The sequence below is a fragment of the Camelina sativa genome, chromosome 15, assembly GCF_030686135.1.
Source record: "Camelina sativa cultivar CO46 ecotype springtype chromosome 15, ASM3068613v1".
Taxonomy (NCBI): domain Eukaryota; kingdom Viridiplantae; phylum Streptophyta; class Magnoliopsida; order Brassicales; family Brassicaceae; genus Camelina; species Camelina sativa.
In genome coordinates, this window is record NC_141894.1 from 13,655,304 (window position 1) to 13,678,104 (window position 22,801).

A 22,801-nucleotide genomic window follows, 5' to 3' on the forward strand; every position below is an offset into this window, starting at 1 on the left:
TAAGAAGAGAGTTTTAAGAGAGAGAAAACAGGTAAATCATTAATTTTTTATATAGTTGTTATGAGTATTTTAAAAGATTTCATCAAGTAAACCAAGCAATGATGAACTGCAGAGAAAGTCTAAGCAAAGCAATGATGGTGATGATGATGTTACGAACAGAAAAGAGGTTAGTATCTAGTTGTATAATGTTTTACATTTTATTAATGTTTACAAAAAATTGTGATTTTCTTGAGGCACTACTGAGGAAGAAGCGTAAACCAAGTGACAATCCAGATGCTGATATTCAAGCTAGAGAAGGGGTATGTATCTAACTTAATAATTTCTATGAGATATTTAAATTGTTTTCCAGTATATCGATATAAAGTGCGAAATTTTTTTGTTTTGTAAAGCCACAGAAAAAGAAGAGTATATCTGATGATGTTGGTGGTGTGCAAAGAAAAAGTGAACAAAATACAATTCCTTCTATTCACACTCAGCCGCCTTACACGGCCGAGAAGAAGAAGGACCCAATACTTTATCCTTTTTCCAAAGTTGATAAGACCCGGTTTGAAGTATTCAATGACTGGAAGAATTCAAGGAAAACAAAGTAAGTTTTAGTTTCTAGCAACAAAAGTAAAAGTTCAATTAGTCTTTTAAAAGATGTATTCATGGTTTTGTAAGTATTTATGGTTATTCTGTTTATTTTTGGATGTAGGCGACTAACAATTCTGGGTAAAAAAGTTGATGCTAGGTGGTTCACAACACTAGAGACGCCAGGGAAGTCGTTAACAACAATGGTATGATTACAAAGCTTAAGGTTTTACAATGTGTTGTTAACGTTTCATGGGGTTTTAAAAAGGTTTTAAAGAGTTTTAAAACGGTTTTTAAAAGTTTTTACAAGAAGTTTAAAAGGTTTTAAAAGGAATTAAAATATGTCTTTTAAGCTTTTTCAAAGTTTTACAATGTGTTTAAACTGGTTTACAAGATGATGTGTGACCATGTCTGAACTAATTTATATGAATTATTTGACAACAAGACTTGTTCTAATCCATTTTTTGTTGTTGTTTAGCATGTTGATACAGTTGTGAAGTTATTAAGCAAAAGAGAAGAAAGTCATCCACACTTCTATAAAAGCAAAGCATTGACGTTGGCTGGAACATCTTTTTTGAGTGAGATTGATGAATATTACTCAATATTCATTGACAACGAAGATGAATATGAGTTCCCTGAAGAAGGATTCACTCAACTCTTCAAGGAAGCACCTACAAACAAAATATTGGCGCCAATATTGGTTAAGAAAAGGCTTTGGATGCCATTGATGATCAATTTGGAGAAGAAGGAGTTGATTATCTACGACTTAGGCAAGCGTTTCTACACTAATAAAATTAAAGACAAACAGGTGGGTGTATATGCTGTTGCAAGGCCTTATATTGTTCTGAAGAAGTTTGGGATGAAAAATGATACAGAGAAATCTCCGTTCAGAATCAGTATTATAAATTGCATACCTCAGATAAATACTGTTGAGTTTGTTTTCTAGTTTTTTGATATGGTCTCTGTAAATACTGTGGACTCTTCACTTTGTTTTTTCTTGATAGGTTGATAAGATTGAAGATAGTGGTGTCTTCATGCTAAAGACAATCAAGTGTTTGGCTATGAGCATAACAACACATGGCAATCTTACAAATGAGTCAATTGGTGATTTACAGAAGAAAATGGCGGTTGACATCTTTGCAGGTCTGTGTAGGTTTTTACATGGTTATTTAAACTGGTTTTAAATGGTTCTAACAACAATTATATTATCTTTGCAGAATTACAAAATTACTAGGATAATGGAAGTTTGCATCTTGCTGGTATATGAACGTGATCGCATGAATGGTGCTTTAGCTTATTGCATCAAGAACAATATGTTAGTGTTTTTACTGTGACACTATTCTAAAAAAATGTTAAGTTACTTCTTTTAAAAACATTTTAAATATACTCTGTTTAAGTTTAGGTATTTACAATGAAGTTTAAAACGTTGTTTATCCTTTCCGAATCCTTTTAAAAACATTTTTAAACTCTTGTAAATCCTATAAAATTTATTGAAATACCCAAAAAACCCTTTAAAACACTTGTAAATCCTTTAAATTAATTGAAGTACCCAAAACAAAACCATTTTAAACCTTTTAAAATCCATTTTAAAACGCTTGTAAAACCTTTTAAATGGTTTTAATACTATAAAACGTAATTTCTATTTAAAAAGGTTTTACAATGTTTTTGTATAATAAGGGTGAAAGCCCTAGGCCTAGGCCCAATTGTAAAATATAACCCCCGCTCCCTGTATCAATTGTACCTAAAAGTCAAGGGTTCCTCTTTCAAAAAGTACAGTTTTCCGTCTGGGAGGTTGAAAGTCACGAAATTCACTCAAATCTGTATTTGCTTAAATTGGGTTCTCGATTTCGTCGGATTGCAGACACGAAGTCGTCGGATTGAAAGTAGGAGTCGGCTGATTGGGTACGCGAGGACTTCAAATTGCCATTTTCTTTGTCGAATTACGGACTCTTCTTCTCCTTCGTTTTTTGAATTACAGACTCTTCTTCTCCCTCGTTTTTCCTCTCAGTCCTCTATTCGAATTCGTCGTCTCTTCTTCTCCCATTTGTGAGTTTGGTTTGGAATTTAATTTTGACTTCAATTTCTATTTCAATATGAATTTTTATAATTTTTTGGTGAACTCGGAATACGAAGGTTGGAAATTTATCAATGTCTTTAAAAAGTTTTATATTGGTTTTAAAACAGGATTTATAAGGGATCTTGGGTGCATGCCATGAATATGTTCTCTGTAAACAATGTTGACAGGTTTTGCGATATGAGTAATTTTGAAGATTCTGCGAAGAAACTGTGCTTTCCAAAAAGATTAATCACGCCAGGCACAGAGGGAGATACATTAGAAAGAGTTACTAAATATTCTTCAGAGCAAGCTGTTTTGGCGACTGTAAAGGATGCATTAAAAAAAAGAGTTCCAGCAGTTAGAGAAGTCTTTCTTGGGCCAATTATAGAATTTGTTAATCGGGAAAATATCAACTTCTCGAGTCAACTGGTCCACCACTTACTACAGAGGAGGATTTTGTCTGCGAAAAACGAGCTCTGGTTTGCATTTGATGATCAACCTATGCGATTTTCGCTAAGGGAATTCGTCATTACAACAGGCCTTCCCGTAGGCACTGTTCCATCAGGTACTGTTACATCGAAAAAAGATTTGTGAATGAATGATAAAATGACCTGCAAACGTCTTCTTGATACTTTGAAAGTCAAAGGAAAAGACATGAAACCTGAGGAAAGAATTAGATTAGGTGCTTTGTTACTAGTGGAGGAGATATTGATAGCTCAAAATCCAGTAGTTCAAATTTCTTTACAGAATTTGCTGAGAGCCAGTAGTTTTGAGAATTACTGTAAGTATCCTTGGGCTGAAATTGCTTACGAATCATTAGTGAGAGATGTGAAACAAATGACTGTGGGAACGTTGGCAAAGAAACAGTATGGAATGGCTGGCTTTCCATTTGCAATCCAAATCTGGTTGTTATCTTCAGTTCGACAGCTAGGGAAACATTTTGGTGTTAGGGAAAGCATTTCAAGCCAAAATCAACATCTCCCACTGATCTTGCAATGGCAAAAGACATCTTCCCAAAAATTCAATGAAATAAAATTTGTTCTCGAGTCTTTCAAGGTATCATTACTTCTCTAGAACTATTTTTTTTTGTTTTCCAACAGTTTTAAAACACATTGTAAACCCTTTTAAAAAAATGTTAGTAACGTAATTTTGATTTACAATGTGTTTTAAACTGGTTTACAAGACTTTACAACGGATTTACAAGGGATTTCTAGAGTTATAAAAGAGTTTTAAAAGGTTTGACAATATCTGTATAAGACTTTTGAGATATAATATGAATTGATTTATCTTTGCAGTTTGAAGTGAAAACAATTGTCGGTGATCCCGATGAATATAGCCATTTGGTTATGCCACCGAATGATGAAGACAAGGATTTTGACGAAGTTGTTAAACTTGTAATCCAAGGCTATAGGATGACTAAGGAGGAATGGATTCAAGGATTTACTCAAGTTGAAAAAGGAGAACAAAATCAAAAAAAGCGTGTGAGAGAAGCTGCAGGGCCATTCTTGAATCAAACTAACAAAAAAAAAGAATATCTTTTAGTGAGAAAATTGACATGATTTTAAAAACATGTCAACTTACTCACAAAAGATTAGTGAGACTGGAGAATCATGTGGGGATCACTACTACTGCTCCAACACCACAGTGGGAATCAAGGGCATTTCAAGAAGAGGAAGTACCAGCCTCGGCAACTGCATTTCAAGAAGAGGAAGTACCAGCCTCTGCAACTGCATTTCAAGAAGAGGAAGTACCAGCCTCTGCAACTGCTTTCCAAGAAGAGGAAGTACCAGCCTCTACAACTGCATTTCAAGAAGAGGAAGTACCAGCCTCTGCAACTGCTTTCCAAGAAGAGAAGTACAAGCCTCTGCCACTTCTTTTCAAGAAGAGGAAGTACGAGCCTCTACCCCCGATTTTGAAGAAGAGGAAGTACCAGCTTCTCCAAGTGAATTTGTAACTGAAAAAAAAACTTAATTCCTTTTAAAATCATTTTAAAAGTGTTTTAAAGAGTTTTTAACAATCGTTTTCAAAGGTTTTGCTAGTGATTTAAATAGTATTAAACAAAATTTACAACATTTCTAGGTATCTAAAGAAGATAATCAAGATTATCAACATGAGAAACAAACTGACTTGAGAGGGGACCCAGGTGTTATTCCTGAAGAAAATACCCAGGATACTAATGAAAATGATCCACAAGAAGAGGATATGAATAATGATAAGGTATGTGTTACTTGAATATGATCGACAAATTTTAAAAACCTTGTAAAAACATCTTTGAAAATAATTTACATATGGTTAAAAAAAATATATCATTATTTATGCAGGATGAGAAGCCTAATAGTGCTGATGATGTATACTCAAGCCAAGAAGAAGCGTACACTATTATATCGGATGATGAAGAGTGTATTAATATTTCAGATACTGATGAAGACCCAAGCCAAGAAGAAGCTCCCACTAAACAAGAAGACCTAAGCCAACAAGAAGCTCCCACTCAACAAGAAGACCCAAGCCAACAACAATATCACACCAGCCAGGAAATGGGCAGTTGTAAGTTGTTGAAGTCTTTATTATAAATGATTTTCCCTGTTGAAAATGACATATAATATTTTGTTTCTTATGTTTGTATTAGTGCAAACACCTACTACGCAGGAGAACAATATAAGTGACGAAGAAATGAAACAAATCGAAGAAGTTATAACTTCTTGGACTAAGAGCGAGGACATCAAAGTTATGCTTTCGTCAATTGATAAAGTAAGTTTGAAAAAATCATATACTTGTTATCATAGGCGTTAAATATTAATAAAATTTTGATGTTCTACATTGTAGTATCTTTGGCAAGGGAATAAGTGGGAAAAAGTCTATGGCATGGATTTGATAACTAAAGAAGATGTAAAAAAAAGTAGCAAGGAAGGCAATATTAATTCTTCATCCTGACAAAATTCCTAAAGATGTTACTCCACAAATGAGATACATTGGTACCAGAATGTTTTCAAAATTAAAGGTTAGTGAACCTCGACTTTTGTTACATTTTATGCACATTTTACAGTTACATTCTTTTGCAGGAGTACATGGACAAATACTTAGGTTAAGGAATTTGGCATCTTGCTGGTCGCATCAAGAAGAATAATGAATGGCAAAGTATTTCAATGTTTAGTTTGCAAGTAGATTTTCAAAAATTGTCTTTTTAATGTTATGTTATTTTTTTCGCTTGTAAAACTTTTTAAATAGTGTTAATCCTATAAACAATTTAGTTATACATGAGTAGTTTGTTCAAACTTGCCTAATATACGAGGTTATTGCTTAAAAAACTGTTTTAAAAAAGGGTTTTAAAACCTTTTAAAATGTTAAATCTTCTAAAACGGGTTAATATTCTTTTAAGTTTAAGGGTTTAAAAGGTTTTAAGAGAGCTTTAAAAGTTTTAAAACCTTTTTAGAGGGTTTTAAAACCTTTTAAACGGGCTTTTACAACTTTTCAAAGGTTTTAAAAGAGTTTTAGAAGTTTTTGAAAACTTTTTTAACATCTTTTAAAAGCTTTTAAAAACCCTTTTAAAACCATTGAAACCCTTTTAAAAACCATTTAAAAATTATTGTTGGTATATAAACGTGATCACATCAAGAAGAATAATGAATATAATAGTATTTCAATGTTTAGTTTGCAAGTAGATTTTAAAAAATTGTCCTTTTAATGTTAAGTTATTTCTTTTCGCTTGTAAAACCTTTTAAATGGTGTTAATCCTATAAATGGTGTTAAACTGTTTATAGGTTTTAAAACCATTTTAAAACCTTTTAAAAGGTTAAATCTTCTAAAACGGGTTAATATTCTTTTTAAGTTTTAAGGGTTTAAAAGTTTTAAAAACCTTTTAAAACCTTTTTAGAGGGTTTTAAAACCTTTTAAACGGGCATATAAACCTTTTAAACCTTTTAAACCTTTAAGAGTATATCTTGTTTTTAGAAATTTTAAAAGGTTTTACAAATTGTTTATAATGATATATATCAATTTGGTTTGCTTTTTTAAAAGTTTTACAAGTTGTTTCTAATATTTTAAAATAGTAAACTCTGAATAAAATATTTTTTAAAATAGAGTTTACAAGAGCAGAGACTGAAATATTTTATTAAAAAAAAAACAAAAATAAGATAAATTATTCAAGAGTTCTTAAAAATAGATATGAACTATTTAAGTTCATATTTCAGTTTCCTCTCCCAGCGTATTGATTAGTCATCTCTCTAGCCATGGCTTCAAACCTTCTCCTATCAGATTTGTAGAGGTTGGCAAGATATTCAATGGTCTGTTCCTCATCATTGACCTCTGGTTCAATCAACTTCTCCACTAATCCCTTGAAAAGCTTAACAATCGGCATGGGAATCCAACGGTCGGTCCTCAAAACTTTTAGGTAAATGCCTCCACTATCTGATACATTTGGGTGGCAAATTCTTGTGATGAAAACAACCTGCATTATCAAGAAATTTTATTTAAAAAACTATTGAGTTGCTGCAAAAAAAGGAGTCCTAATAAACAGGCTTGCTAAAATAAAGAAGGAGTATAATCAAAAATAGATACCTTGGGGGGACTTCTTGGGTAATCAGGTGGAAAACTAAGCCTAAGTTTAAACACTCCCCCTTCAAAAGGGGTGTTCACCGGTCCGATTAGAGTAGCCTCCCAACGGAAAATGTCGTCATCAACAGTTACTAAAAAAAAGGCAAACACTCAATCTCTTTTATCCTTAACAGTAAAACAAATCTAATTTGAAGATGTATGTGTTTACCTGCTGTGACGTTTGGCGAAAGATCCATGTTCAGATATTTCAGATCAGTCCTTATATGGCTTGAAGGAGAACGACGGGCCATTTCTGACGGATTGAAGGAAGAAGGTAAATAGATTTTTCGAATCTGGGAGATGATTTAGGAGACAAAGGTTTGATTTTTCGAATCTGAGAGATGATTTAGGTGTTATCGTGAGACAAAAAGTATATATAATAGGCGAAGCGTCGCTTTGGTTTACAAAAAGTACCCCTTCATTGCTTAATTAAAACCGAACCAAAGCGATGCTTCGCGTAATACCCCTTCAATAAATTAACCCTTCGAAATCTTATCCCTTAAAATCTTACCCCTTCAAAACTTACCCCTTCGCTGTTTCGAAGTGACTCTTCGCATATTACCCCTTCAATCGTCTTCCACAAAAAAAAAACTTAAGCGATTCGAAATCAAAATTCGAAATCGTCTCTATCTCTTCAAATCATCTAAAATTGTTGGAGGGTTTTGCTTGGTGTTTGATTACGAAGCAGTGAAGGAGACTGAAGATGGTGAAATCAGAGGAAATTTAGGGTTTTTGCAGTGAGAGAGAAGAGAGAGAGAGATGAAGAAGAGTAAGAGGAAGGGGAAGGGGAAGGGGAAGGGGAAAAGAGAGAGAGTGTGGCGACTTGCTTTTTACAAGAGTATATATATATGGTTTTTAATCGTTGGAGGGTTTTACAAGAGTATATATGGTTTTTAACATGTTTTAAAAGGATTTACAAGTTGTTTGTAAATGATTTTAAAACAGTACGACTTGCTATTTTAAAAGGCATTACAAGTTGTTTATAATGATTTAAACAGTAAAATCATTATAATCATTTATAATTATTATAAAATCATTATAAATCTGAAAAAAAATTCTAAGAAATTGGAGTTTACAACACCACAAACTGAAAATATTTTATTAAAAAGAACAAATTCAAGTTGAATTAAAGAGAGAGAGAGAGAGTTAGATAGCAGCTACACAACTAGATTTGTTGTGTCCACACTGACCGCACCTACTGCATTTGTATTGTTTTGAATTTGTCTTAGCCTTTCCATACTCCCATGAACTAGCTATTCTCTTTTTCTTTCGCCTGCCACTAGGTATACGAGTAGAAGGTGGCCGAATAGAAGTACTAACACTCTCTGGAATCTCCCAATACTCCATATCACTTACTGGGTGAATGCTCTCTGAATATCCTAAACGCCATCTGTAAAATAAAAAAGAGGAAGATAAGACTAATATAACTTTGATAAACCTTTGAAAAACCTTGTAAAACATTGTAAAAACCTTTTAAAACATTGTAAAAAACCTTTCGGATCCGTTACTTTAGCAAACTTTTAAAAACCTTATTAAAGAAGAGAGTTATAACCTTTCAGTGGAATGATAATCATCAACAAACATGTTTTCACTGAGTTTGACATGTTTGACAGCAGCAATTCCATGTGCACAAGGGAATTTGTCAATATCAAACATACAGCATGTGCATTTCCTTGTGTCCAAATTCACCATATATGTCTTTAAAGCCGCTTTAACCTCGAAGACATTTTCATTTACTTGACTAACTTCAAGCCAGCGGGTAGTATTATTATAAGATTCATTCATCTTATTCCCAACTTTTGGAGTAACAGCATATGGATGTCGACAGCTTTCCTCACGTCGTTCATTAAACCACCTAGTCAAAATAGACCTGATTGTATCAAACAGGCAGACAATTGGATGCTCACGAGTCTCTTTTAACCTGGAGTTAATGGACTCGGCACAATTAGATGTCATGATGTTGTACCGGTTAGAAGGAGAATATGCACGTGACCATTTCCTAATATCAGCTTGCCAAAGATATTCTCCAAGATCCGGATCACCATTGGAAATTTGACTGAACAAATAATCAAAATCATACTGAGTGTAAGCTCTTCAAGCATCATGAACAACTGGAAGAAGAGAAGCAGAAGCTCTAAATCGTGTTTCCAGGTTCTTTTGCAAGTGGAAAGTGCAGATTCCATGATGAGCATGTACATAATTTACTGAAAGCGCAGTTGCAATTGAAGAAGCCCGATCAGACATGAAAACTAGATCCTTTTCATCAGGAAAAATAGTCTTCAAACACCGCAAAAACCAATCCCATGATGCATCATTCTCAGAATCAACAACGGCAAAAGCAATAGGATACAACTGAAAATTACCATCCTGAGTTGATGCAGCAACCAAAGTCCCTTTATATTTTGATTTGAAATGGGCGCCATCAATAGAAATAACTTTTCTCATCAACTTAAAACCTCTAATTGATGCACCAAAAGCCAGAAAACCATATCTAAACTTATTATCAGAATCAGCTTTGATGTAAGTGATAGTACATGGATTCTTCTTTTCTATCATGTGAAACCAACTCGGTAAAACCTCATAACTATCAGCAGGTATACCCCTAGCAAGTTTTGATGCATGTTCTTGAGCTCTCCATGCTTTTGAGTACGAGACACCAACTCCATGGTCATTCCTAAAAATTTCCATGAGCTGTTTGGGTCTGAGAGGAAGCTTTCCTCCTGCAAAATGGTTACTAACCAAACCAGCCAAAGTCCTTGCAGATGCTTGGCGATAATTTACATTCCTTAAAGCAGAGTCACAGCTGTGCTAACTAATATACTTTCGAACAACAAAGCTATCTGATGCTTTAGCCTTAGTTGCACGTAGCCTCCAACTACATTTTTCATCAATACATTTAAGAACATACCTCTTGTTGTCTGACTTAAAAGTATGAAACTCAAAACTATGCTTGACTGCATACATCCGCATCTGACTTCTCATTTCTATTTTGTCTTTGAATAACTTTCCACAAAACAGTGAATCAACATCGATTAGACCAGTTGAGTGTGAAGAACCAGATGGATACCCAATAGAGGTTGTCATGTTACGAGGAACACCCTCGACATATGGATTTGGTATTGGTTGACCCTGAAAGTACAAATCAATGGTTATTTAAAAGGTTTTACAAGTTATTTAAAAGGTTTTACAAGTTATCTCAAATGATTTAATAAGGTTTACAACCGTTTTCAAAAGGTTTTTTAAAGTGTTTAAATGTAAGTTACCTGAGTATGAGTAGAAGTAAAATCATCAGAATTACCAGTATATTGACTTGAAGAAGCAACAGGAGAACAATAAAAACGAGGAACACCCTTGACATATGGATTTGGTATTGGTTGACCCTGAAAGTACAAATAAATGGTTATTTAAAAAGGTTTTACAAGTTATTTAAAAGGTTTTACAAGTTATTTCAAAGGATTTAATAAGGTTTACAACCATTTTCAAAAGATTTTTTAAAGTGTTTAAATGTAAGTTACATGAGTATGAGTAGCAGTAAAATCATCAGAAGTGCCAGTATATTGACTTGAAGAAGCAGTAGGAGGAACACTCTCGACATATGGATTTGGTATTGGTTGACCCTGAAAGTACAAAGCAATCGTTTTTAAAAGATTTTACAAGTTATTTCAAAGGATTTAATAAGGTTTACAACTGTTTTCAAAGGTTTTTAAAACGGGTTGAAAAGGCAATTAAAACATTTATATCATTGTAAGCTACCTGAGTATGAGTATAAACATCAATAGCATTCCCAACTAACAGATTTGAGCTTGTTTGATCCTGAAAGGACTTGTAAAGTATTTAAAACGTTTTACAAGTGTTTTCAAAGAATTTTATAAAGATTTGTAAGCAAGAAATAATTTAAAATTCTAAAGTAGAAAGTTACCTGAGTAACAGCAGTAACACTCTCAATAAAAGGAGTAGAGCTAGGTTGACCCTGATAAAGAAACATTCCTCAAATCAGTTACTTTTCTAAAACAATATTAGAAAGAACAAGAGAGTGAGTTTACTAAAAATACCTGCTCTACAGTCTCACAAAAATCCTCAACAGTAACACATAGATGAAGAACTCCTCCACTTTGTGCATATTTGAGTTTAAAAGCTTCAAGCTGCCTATCATTTCTAATAAAGATAGGAATACTACCTATAGTAGAAGACTTAGCAGGCAATGTATAACTAAGCTTTAAACATTGTGCCTGAATATCAATGTCAAAATCTTCTAATAGAATCTTTACCAACTCACTAAATCTAGTATTCTCATCAATGTTAATCAAAGAAGCTCCCCTTTCATTATCCATCTCAAATTCCCAATGAATGTTGTTGTTCAACTTCCACAAACCACATACTGAATACAATTCAATCATTTGTACACCCAAACAAATCCTGAGAAAACAAACCAATAAAACTACATTAAAAGAAGAAAGATCCGAACAACTATATCAAAGAATAACAGTAGATGTCCAAAGATCTAATAAAGGACTTTATTATCACGAACAGATCTAAAAGAGCAAGTGCTTAAGACCTAAAAAAATTCTGACATCAAATTTGAAATCGAAACAACAATGTAATAGCTAACACAAAATTGAAATTGAAATCAAAACAAAAAAACAGAAACAAGCTTACACGATGGGAGAAAGGGACTTTATTATCACGAACAGATCTAAAAGAGCAAGTGATTAAGACCTAAAAAAATTCAATTTATAACGGCGGAGGAGAGATTTTCTTTATAAGACCTAAAAATTCAATTGCTCAATACGATGGGAGAAAAACTTACACGAAGGGGGTAGAAGAGACGACGAACTAAAGAGAGAACTAAGACGACATGAGAAACAGTGATAACGGCAGAGGAGAGAACCGACCGGAGAAGGAGAGATGTCTCCGGAGAAGAAGAGACGAAGACGAAGACGATGGGAGAAACAGTGATAACGTCGGAGAAGAGATCCTACCGGAGAAGGAGAGATGTCTCCGGAGAAGAAGAGACGAAGACGAAGAATGTATAATTATAAAACAAGGGCAAAAATATCTTTAAAAATAAAGGAAGGGTATAATTAAAAATGATCATCAGAAGAGGTATTATTAAAAAGGGGCATTAGTAAGAAATTCTCTAAAAAAAAAAAATTTAATAGTTGTGGCTGCAAGCCTATAACTACGTCAATCGTTGTATATATATTATTTTTGATTCCTTTTATTTTTTTGTTTAACATAATACCTTTTTCATTAAAACTTAGGGAATAGAACAAGATGCCTCCAATAATGAATAACACCTACACACTTAACAACCATTACAAACTATTGAAAGACACCAAACCAAGTAACCAAGAGAGTATTTGCAGGGAGAACATTCCTCTGTTTGAGCGTCAGTGGACCAAGGTGGCATCTAAGAATATTTTTTATTTCCAAAATCAAAGCCGAGGCAGGACGAAAGGAGGCAGTATGAAGTCGCGAATTACGTTCTTTCCAGATGGAGTAGACGGAGGCTAGATAAGCAAGTCGAATTATCAGAGCTAGATTCTTGTCCCTCGTAGGGTTCTGTAACCATCTAACTCCGGCTTCAAAATTGCTTGGGGGAATGAGATTAGCTTTGTCGGTGAAGTAGTGCCCAACATCAGCAGTAAAAGAACAATCAAAGAAGAGATGTTGCTGAGAGTCATCCTGAGAATTACAGAGAAGACAAGTGGAAGGAACCGGGAGACCCCACCTAACCAACCTATCCCTCATATGGAGACGGTGACGCGAGTTCAACCATGTAATAAAAGCGTGCTTAGGGATACGACCCTTAAACCAAACCGACTTAGACCATTCCACTCTGTCACCGAGAGGATGCAGATACAACCAGGTAGCTACCGCAGAGAAAACTTTGGTTGCTTGAGCATTACCAACCTTCCAGAGAAAACAATCATCCGCAGCTTCATCCTGCGTATTAACAACTGATGGAGAGGGGAGACACGCCCTTAGTAGCTGAATGATGGGGTTACGACTCCGACTATTATTAAGCTACCAATGCCCATCTCTTACCGCCTCATTAACCACAGCATCACGAGGCTAACCAGAGATCCGGGGACCTAACTCACCACTGAGATCCAGCAAAGGACCCAAATAAGTCCAATTATCAGTCTAAAACCTGCAGGTAATACCGGAGCTCACCTCACACACAATGAAGGGCCTTGCCAAAGATCTCAACTTGCAAAGACTCTTCCAGATCCAACTACGCGAAACTAAGCTATCTAAATCCCAGAAGCATTGATTACCAATTAAGTTCATCCTCACCCACGAGACTCATAGAGAACCACCAGCCGCAAAAATCAACCATAACAGTTTTAAGCCGAGAACTTTGTTCCAATGCGCTAATCTCTTTAGGACCAGACCACCACACTCCTTGGGAGTACACACTGACTCCCATCTAACCTTAGCGCCCCTTGTACTATTTGGAGCATCCTTCCAGAGAAAGGCACTACAAATACTCTCAATATCCTCCAAGCAACTATTGGGAAAGATAAAAATGGAGGCCCGGAATGTGATAGTGGAGTAAATGACCGATTGAATAAGCTGGAGCCGACCAGCAAAAGAAAGTTTTCTGACAGTCTATGTGTGAAACCTTGTGAGAATTTTGTCCAAAAGAGGCTGATAATCTTGCTTAGACATTTTCTTTGAAGATGGAGGGACACCCAAATACTCTACTGGAAACGAGCCCTGAGTTAAACCAGCATTGTCCGCAATTGTCTTGTGCTGCTGAACATTATCACCATCCAAGAACATCACAGTCTTTTCTCTATTAATTCCCAACTCTGACTCATGTTTAAACTCCTCGAGAATGCCCAAAATACCATCCAAGGAGGACTGAGCTCCATAAAAAATATGAGAATGTCATCTGCAAAACTAAGGTGAGTTACCAGAGGAGCTAAGCACCGCGAATGAGGACCAAACTTCTGATTAAGCACTTCCAACGTTTTAGACAGAACATCCATGGCCAATACGAACAGGAGGGAAGAGATTAGATCACCTTGACGGAGACTCTTCTTACCCGGGGAAAACCCAATGAGTTCACCATTAAAAGCTAGACTAAAGGAGGTTGTAGTGAAGCATTCCTTTTTCCATGCTATAAACTGATCCAGAAGATATGAGGCGGTAAGGACATTCAATAAGAACTGTCAATTGAGATTGTCATACGCTTTAGCGAGATCTACCTAGAGGCATCCTCTGGAAGTAGAACCCCTACTGTGAAAATTGTTCACTAGCTCCGAAGCAAGAAGAACATTTTCACACAAGCTTAGAAAGACAACTAGAAACAGCCTTTACATTCTCCAAATCTGAAGCCAGAAAAGTCTTAGTTTCAGCAATAGCAACTACACCAGCTAAGAAACCACCATTAGGCTCTGAATTCGACTTACTCTTCATCAGAGGTTTGGGACACCGGTTAATCAAATGCCCAAACCTACCACAATTGCTACATTTCGGAGTCAATCTAGGATATGAGACATTCACCTTCACTGAGTTCAAGAGCTCATCTCTTACAATAATGGTAGTTGGAGGAGATTTCTCCAAAGCGATATCCACTTTCACCATCGTGTTACCGAGGTAGAAAGGATCTAACTTTGACTTTTCCGTGTGGAGAGGCTCACTAGCAATAACAGTGGTACCTGAGAGGGAGTACATCTGTGGGGGCACGTTATGCAAAACTGCCGAAGTCGGGACTGTCTTCAGGTCCTGAATTTCCAACAATGCATCGACAGACCAAGAAAATACATTAAAGGCACAATTTCCAGCTTGCCAGTACCCTACTTAAAGAACCCATTCGCGAGTTTTAACACACGGAATAAGGATGAGGCAGAAAGTATCCGAGACTTGCCTAATAGTGATGCTACCATATTTCCCCCAAACTGGGTTTAGATCTAAGAAGATTTTAGACAAAGGAGGAATCAAATCATGGAAATGAGCTATAATATGACCCTTCCACTAGTTAGCTGTCTTCAAAAGGACTGAGGCAGGGGCTTGAACAACTGGAATACCATCCTCAAAGAGAGCCGGAGAATCGATCTTCTGAAGATTACGAAGAGAGGCCTTAAAACGCTCTGCGTAAGAAGGAGCATCGACGAAGGGAATAGGACGCGGAATTGAGGAGGGAGGAGGTAAACTCTGAAGATTTGCGGAAACTTGAGATTGCGGGAGATCTAGGGTTGGAGATACGACTAAATCAGGTGGATCTGGTGAATCAGACATGGTTGAAAACCGACACCAACGATGGGGGAGAAAGAGAAAAAGGGGGAGAAAGCAGAAGATTCTCGGAGAACGGTGTGAGGCCGAACTCTAGTGGATTTACGCGAAGAGATCGCGAAATCGACCTAGAAAGCTCTCAGGCATACTTTACGAGGCACACTCTCGGTTTTTAGGATTAAAATAAATTTTATATGTTTTCTCTTTTAGATTCTATAAACTTTATATGTTTTCACTTTTGGATTCTATAAACTTTATATGTTTTCACTTTACGAGGCACACTCTTTTATTTTTATTTTGGATTTTTCAAATCTATCTTCTCTAATTTATAGGTCTCGCATTATAGTAGAAGAGGCAAGAGAAAAAAAGATATACTCTTGTGATGTTCTTCTCTTGTTTTTTTAGATACAAAGAACGCAAGACAAATATGAAAATCTATGGCTTGAAAATCAAGCCAACTTTAATTTGGTACTCTGCTATAGATCTTTTGTACACTAAAATTATTGATTTGTTTTTTAAGTAGATACCAGGGTTCTGTGGAAAGGTTGTTAAAGGTTGCAACTACTTAAAAAATTTGCCATTAAAATGGCCATCACTACATTGTCCTATAGCTTTAAATATATTTTATATCTTAGAAAAATGATTTAATGAAATGCATGTGGGTTATCCGAGGATCTCATAAATTCAAGCGGGATAGATGTAAAGACATTTTGCGGCTCAAAATATTTAAACCCGCTGTGAGATGGCTTAGAGGACGGGTTTGACCGGGTTAACAATTTTATTTAAATCATTTAGTTCATGAAATTTGAGTTTTTTTGTGGTTTTTATCTGATTTGATAGTTCAAAATTTTGATAAAAATCTAACCGATCACTAATTCGGTTCACATTCGATCCAAATCCGCCATCATGTCAATCTAAAATTTATGGTGAAACGATTAATATTTTACATTTTTATAAACTTGATGAATTCAAACCAATATAAGTTTGTATTATAAATGTTATACTAAATAAATATATATACAAATATCATATCTCAAACAAAAATTTCATCCCTGCAATAACACGAGTTATTACCTAGTAGCTCTATATAAGATAACTGTACAAAAGATCTACTTAAAAAATAAATTGTCCTGTGGGAAGGTTGCAACTTCAATTGGTGGCAACTTGTCCTGTGGGAAGGTTGTTAAAGGGTGGGAACCAGGATTCGAGGAACGCCTGGCGCACCAATAACCTACTGGTGGATTTGGATGAATAGTTCCTTTCCACAGTGAGGGATTAGGATCTGCAGGTCAATTGGTGGCAACGTTTCTTGTGGGAATTTTGTTAAAGGGTGAGGACCAGGGTTCGAGGAACGTCTGGCGCACCAATAACCTACTGGTGGATTGGGATATCCACAGTGATGGGTTAGGATCGATGCCCTGCAGGGCCAGCTTGGAGTCCGTTTGGGCGGCTAGCAGTGAGGCTAGTGGGCTAGCAGTGAGGCTAGTGGGGTCCACGGGACGGGTTGTTACAGGAACCATCTCCCACAAATATCCACTATCAATCACACAAGGTTTATATAGTGTTTAATATACAAATCTTAAAGAACAACTACAAGGAAGCATGATGAAGAAAACATAGAGTATCTAGCTTTTCTTCTTCCTCTCTTTCTTTGTGTGACACCCCGGTTTCAGAGACATGCGAAGAGGTTTAAAAGAATTGGTTTGGCCACCTATTTCACCAAAGTGAACTTATATTTTCGATCAAAGGTCCTGAGAGAACTCCAATATTAAGCGTGCTTGAGCTGGAGTAGTTTCATGATATGTGACTTTCCGGAAACTGATTGTTGGAACTGTGCGAGTGAAGACAAAACACAGGAAAGAGCAGGTGGTGATTTGTAGGGACGATAAACAAGTCTTTAAGTCTCTCGTACGTAGGAAACTGGCCATCAGATATGGATGGGCCCACGGTCTGGGAGTAGACGTGGGACCAACTAAGCAAGGAGGGCCCATGGGCCGGAAATGGACATGAGACCCACTAAGCAAGGTGACGGTCAGGGCGTTACAAATGGTATCAGAGCCAAACCTGACGAGTGTAGAGTTGAGTGGGCTCACACCTTCAGGGGTGACAGATTTGGTGTGCAACGAGGATGTTGCAATTGGTTATTGGGGGTGTATTGTGACACCCCGGTTTCAGAGATATGCGAAGAGGTTTAAAAAAATTGAGTTAACCACATCTGTCACCAAAGTGCACTTATCTTTTTGATCAAAGGTCCTGAGAGAACTACAGAGTTATATGTGATTGAGCTGGAGTAGTTTCGGGAGAGATGACCTTTCAGGAAGTGATTGTCAGAATTGTGCGAATAAGGATAAAACACAAAGAAAGATTATGTGGTGATTTGTAGAGATGGTAAAAAAGTATTTAAATCCTCCCAGACATAGCAAACAGACCGTCACATATAGGTGGGTCCATGGGGTGAGAGTGAACGTGGGGTCCACTAAGCGAGGTTGGCCCATGGACCGGGAGTGGATATGGGGCTCACTACGCAAGGTGTCGGTCGGGGCGTTATATTGTGTCTCTGGTTCAGCTTTACCCTTCATGTATGATCCTGAAATATCTCCAGAATCCCAAAGAAGCAGCTTCACATTTGTCTCTCATCAGAGTGTCCTTCAGACACCTTAAACCTAGACTAGGTTATGTCGGGCTCTCAGCCTTTCAGCCCTAGTCGAGCTTTTACTTCTTTACACATGGTTTTGCACACAACTGCATGCTCCCTATCCGACGTATTGTGCATGCTTTCTACACTGCACCGTGCGCCTCTGCATCTACCCTGCACAGCGCCCTACAGTTGCCACCAACATACAATCAGCTTCTTTTGTGCGTGCATTACAGCATTCGGCATACCCTTCTTCAACCCTAGCTTCTCTTATATAGTAAAACCATAGAGTTTATGTCGGTTTACCTTGCAGACTATACAACTCAGATAATTTATGGTCGGCTATATAGTTTCAGTTCATAATTCAGACCAAATAAGCACATATATATGAAGCAAATAAATACAACAAACACCAACACATGGTCAGAAACATGATCATTCTAGGGATAACGAAAACAAAAAAAAAAATCAATAACAACACAAGCTTGTGTGAAAATTGAAAAGGGTATTCTCAAGAAATGCCCTGAGACAATTGTCCTCACCACACTTCACTACCTTAATTTACATTAAATTAAAGTTACCGGAACATGTCAAGATTAACAACAAACATCGTAGGCTGTCTTTTTCCAGCATATGCTTCTCCTCAGTCCTCTTCCTAACCTCCTTGACCTTTCCAGCTTCTACTCTTCCACAATCATCACCTAAGCATATACTTACTCAGCAACTTAAGCTACATGAATCTCATCAGAATTCCAAGAGACCCTTTCAAACTTGCATTATACACAGCCTTATCATCTCTTCTACTTTACCACCATTGTCCCTTAACATCAAACAAAATTAAGTTATCATTGTACTACCATTCATGAACATATACAGACCCATGAACTTTCTGAAGATACTAAACTCCTTCTCTAGATGATACAAACTACATCTCTCAAACTGAGTAAAAGATTCTGCATTTTCAAGATTTCGAACTATAAGAAGCTCCAATCCTGATTGAGATAGAACAAAAGCTTCTTGGAGTAAGCTTGAAGTAAGCTTGGAGATCAAGCTAACCAAAGAGAAATAGAAATTGGAGATTATATTTAGGAGATATCTAAATGTAATAGGAAGTTATAGAATAAGAAGTTTTCCAATTAGGATTAGGAAAATATAGTTAGGAAGTTTTATATATAAGGAGATGCTAAGATGTAGCATAACCTATGAGTTGTGAGTTTTAGAGAAGAGAGAGCTTAAGTTTTGAGTTATTTTCTTAAGCAATAAGAGAGTTATTCTTATAATTTGTCTTTCATTTCTTTCTTAAATTCTATATTTGGTATAACAGCTAAGATTTGTAAGACGCCATGGGAGAAATAACAGAGTCAACAACCACGTCGCTGGCCAAGTTACAAGAGGGAGGCAGTGGCCCTTCCTCGTCAATCAAGTGTCCTACCCTAACTATAACCAACTACACGGTATGGGCTATGAAGATGAAAATTCTTCTTAAGGTACACAAGGTCTGGGAAATCATAGATGAAACATCAACCGATGCGGAGAAGAATGATATGGCCACAGCTCTACTTTTCCAATCTATTCCGGAGCTGCTTTTGCTACAAGTAGGAGAACTGGATTCTGCAAAGCAAGTTTGGGATGCCAAAAAAACCATACATGTAGGTGCGGACAGAGTCAAGGAAGCAAGACTGCAAACATTGATCGCTGAGTTCGATCGCTTAAAGATGAAGGATACGGAGACAATCGATGATTTCACCGGCAAGCTATCGAAAATCTCTTCCAAATCAGCTGCTCTAGGGGCAGATATTGAAGAACCGAGAATCGTGAACAAATTTTCTAAAGAGTCTTCCAAAGAAAAAGTTCATACATATTGTGGCCTCACTTGAACAAGTGTTAGACCTCAAGAAAATGAGCTTTGAAGATATTATTGGACGTTTAAAGGTCTACGAAGAATGTATTTTTGAGGAAGAAGAGGCCCAGTATGATCAAAGCAAGCTCATGTATGCGAACATGGAATCAGCAGTAAACCGTGAGTTCACCGGAGGATATAGAGGACGTGGTGGACGTTTCTATGGCAGAGGAAGAGGTCGAGAAAGACTTAATGGTGGAAGAGACACTTCAAAGGTGACATGCTATCGATGTGATAAAGTGGGTCACTTCGCCTCAAATTGCCCAGATCGGTTGTTGAAATTACAAGAGGCACAAGAGAGTGACAACAAGAGTACAACAGAGGCGAATGAGCTCATGATACACGAGGTAATGTATCTAAATGAAGAAAAAGTTGTTCCTAGCGTGTATGAAACTAATAGCAGAAGAGATGATGAGTGGTACCTCGACAATGGAGCCAGTAACCACATGACTAGAGATTGACGGTACTTCTCCAAACGTGATGATTCTATTACCGGAAAAGTGTGTTTTGGAGATGATTCCCGTATAGACATCAAAGGAAAGGGATCGATTGAACTTATTGATCAAAACGGAGAGCCAAGGTTAATGATTGATGTTTATTTCATTCTTGGATTGAAGAGCAACATCATTAGTCTTGGACAAGCTACAGAAGCAGGTTGTGATGTTAGAATGAGGGGAGAAAACTTAACGATACACGATCAAGATGCAAAGTTGCTTGTCAAAGCTATTAGATGAATATGGGGATAAAAGACACAACGTGTTTGTACTCAGCAACAACGAATGACGCGAGCAGATGGCACGTGCGGTTAGGTCACATTAATCATGAGAACATGAGATCCATGGTGCAGAGAGAGCTGGTCGTGGGAATTCCGCTTACTAACTTTGAGAAGAAACTTTGTGGATCATGCTTACTTGGGAAGCAAGCAAGGCAAGTTTTTCTACAATTTACTATCTATCGAGCAACCAAAGTACTTGAATTGGTGCATGGTGATCTCTGTGGTCCCATAACACCAAGCACAATGGCTGGAAACAAATATGTCTTTGTACTCATTGATGACTACTCGAGATATATGTGGATGACTTTGATGAAAGAGGAGAGTGAAGCTCTTAACAAGTTCACGAGATTCAAGAGTTTGGTGGGGCATGAATATGGTGAAAAAATACAAATTTTCCGGACAGATAGAGGAGGTGAATTTGTTTCAAAGGAATTCAATGATTTCTGTGATAAGTCAAGCATAAAACGGCACCTTACGGCTCCATATACTCCACAACAAAATGAAGTTGTTGAAAGGCGTAATAGGACTTTGATGGAGATGACCTGGAGCATTCTCAAACATATGCGTGTCTCGAACTATCTGTGGGGAAAAGCAGTGAGACACTCTACGTATCTTATAAATAGAGTCTCTACAAGATCTATCAAGGACTAGACACCATATGAGATGTTTCGATCGGAGACCAAATGTTCATCATCTAAGGGTGTTTAGTTGCATTGGATATGCAAAAACTGAGGCTCCACACTTGAAGAAACTGGACGATAGATCAAGAGTGTTAGTTCATCTGGGGATGGAGCCGGGATCAAAAGCATATCGGTTATATGATCCACATACTATGAAGATAATAGTAAGTCGGGATGTCGTTTTTGATGAAGCAACAGGTTGGAACTGGAATCAAAGTAGTTTGGAGCAAGGAGAAGCTGGAGAATTTAAAATAAGCTTCGGAGTTTTTAGAAATCATGGTATTTATGATACTGAACCACTCACTGTAGAAACAAGAACAGAGGAAGAAGCGAGAACAAAGGAGGTAGTTCCAGCTCCTCTGATTCCGATAATTGCAGACTTGTCAAATAGTAATTCAGAAAATAGTGACGAGAGTGAAGAAGACAACTCCGATGATGTGAATCAAAGACAGCAACCGACACTTAGGAGGTCAACAAGAGAAATTTCAAGGCCTAGGTATCTTAACGATTATGTGTTATTGGCTGAAGCAGAAGGAGAACACCTGTTGATAAAAGAAGAGCCATAAGGGTTTTACGAAGCTAAAGAATTGGAGAAGTGGATGCAGGCTTGCGAAGATGAGATTCATTATATTACAAAGAACGCTACTTGGGATCTTGTTAAACTTTTCCACCTGCAGCAAAGCCAATAGGACTAAAATGGGTCTTTAAGCTTAAGAAGAATTCAAATGGTAGCATAAACAAATACAAGGCTAGGCTTGTTGCTAAGGGATATGTGCAAAGACATGAGATTAATTTTGAGGATGTGTTTGCTCCAGTTGCTAGAATTGAAACAATACGACTTCTGATTAGTCGAGCTGCATCTAATGGGTGGGAGATACACCACCTCGACGTTAAAACAGCATTCCTCCGTGGAGAATTAAAGGATACAGTTTATGTGACACAACCAGAAGGTTTTATTGTCAAAGGGAGTGAAGATAAAGTCTATATACTCAACAAAGCACTATATGGTCTTAGACAAGCTCCAAGAGCCTAGAATGAAAAACTAAATGAAGTGCTCAAGGAATTAAGCTTCAAAAGGTGCTCCAAAGAACTTTCAGTTTATCGGAAAAAGGTAAACCAGGATATCCTTCTTGTTGCAGTCTAAGTTGATGATTTGTTCGTTTCAGGAACTAGTGTTGCGATTATAGAAGACTTCAAGAAGGAGATGGCGTTAAAGTTTGAAATGAGTGATCTGGGTAAGTTAACGTATTATCTTGGAATCGAAGTGTACCAACACAAGGATGGAATAACATTGAGTCAAAAACGGTATGCGTTAAAAATATTGGAAGAAGCTGGACTCTCATAGTGTAAT

The 22,801-nt window shown here is 36.8% G+C and overlaps 2 protein-coding genes and 1 pseudogene across 2 annotated transcripts; 1 reads left to right on the forward strand and 2 right to left on the reverse strand.

Annotated features, from left to right (window-relative positions):
* Positions 1–5,843: 5,843 nt before the first annotated feature.
* On the reverse strand, positions 5,844–7,467 carry LOC147926597 (uncharacterized). The gene is made up of 4 exons (XM_087487112.1): positions 7,386–7,467; positions 7,181–7,308; positions 6,865–7,070; positions 5,844–5,859 (listed from the first exon to the last, which is right to left on the reverse strand). Exons 1-4 carry the CDS (start codon positions 7,465–7,467, stop codon positions 5,844–5,846), a joined length of 432 nt encoding a protein of 143 aa, XP_087343238.1.
* An 895-nt stretch (positions 7,468–8,362) lies between these two features.
* LOC147926598 (uncharacterized) lies at positions 8,363–9,967 on the reverse strand (annotated as a pseudogene).
* Positions 9,968–19,994: 10,027 nt separating this feature from the next.
* Positions 19,995–20,729, forward strand: LOC147926599 (uncharacterized). Its single transcript, XM_087487113.1, has 2 exons — positions 19,995–20,433; positions 20,524–20,729. Exons 1-2 carry the CDS (start codon positions 19,995–19,997, stop codon positions 20,727–20,729), a joined length of 645 nt encoding a protein of 214 aa, XP_087343239.1.
* The last annotated feature ends 2,072 nt before the right edge of the window (positions 20,730–22,801 follow it).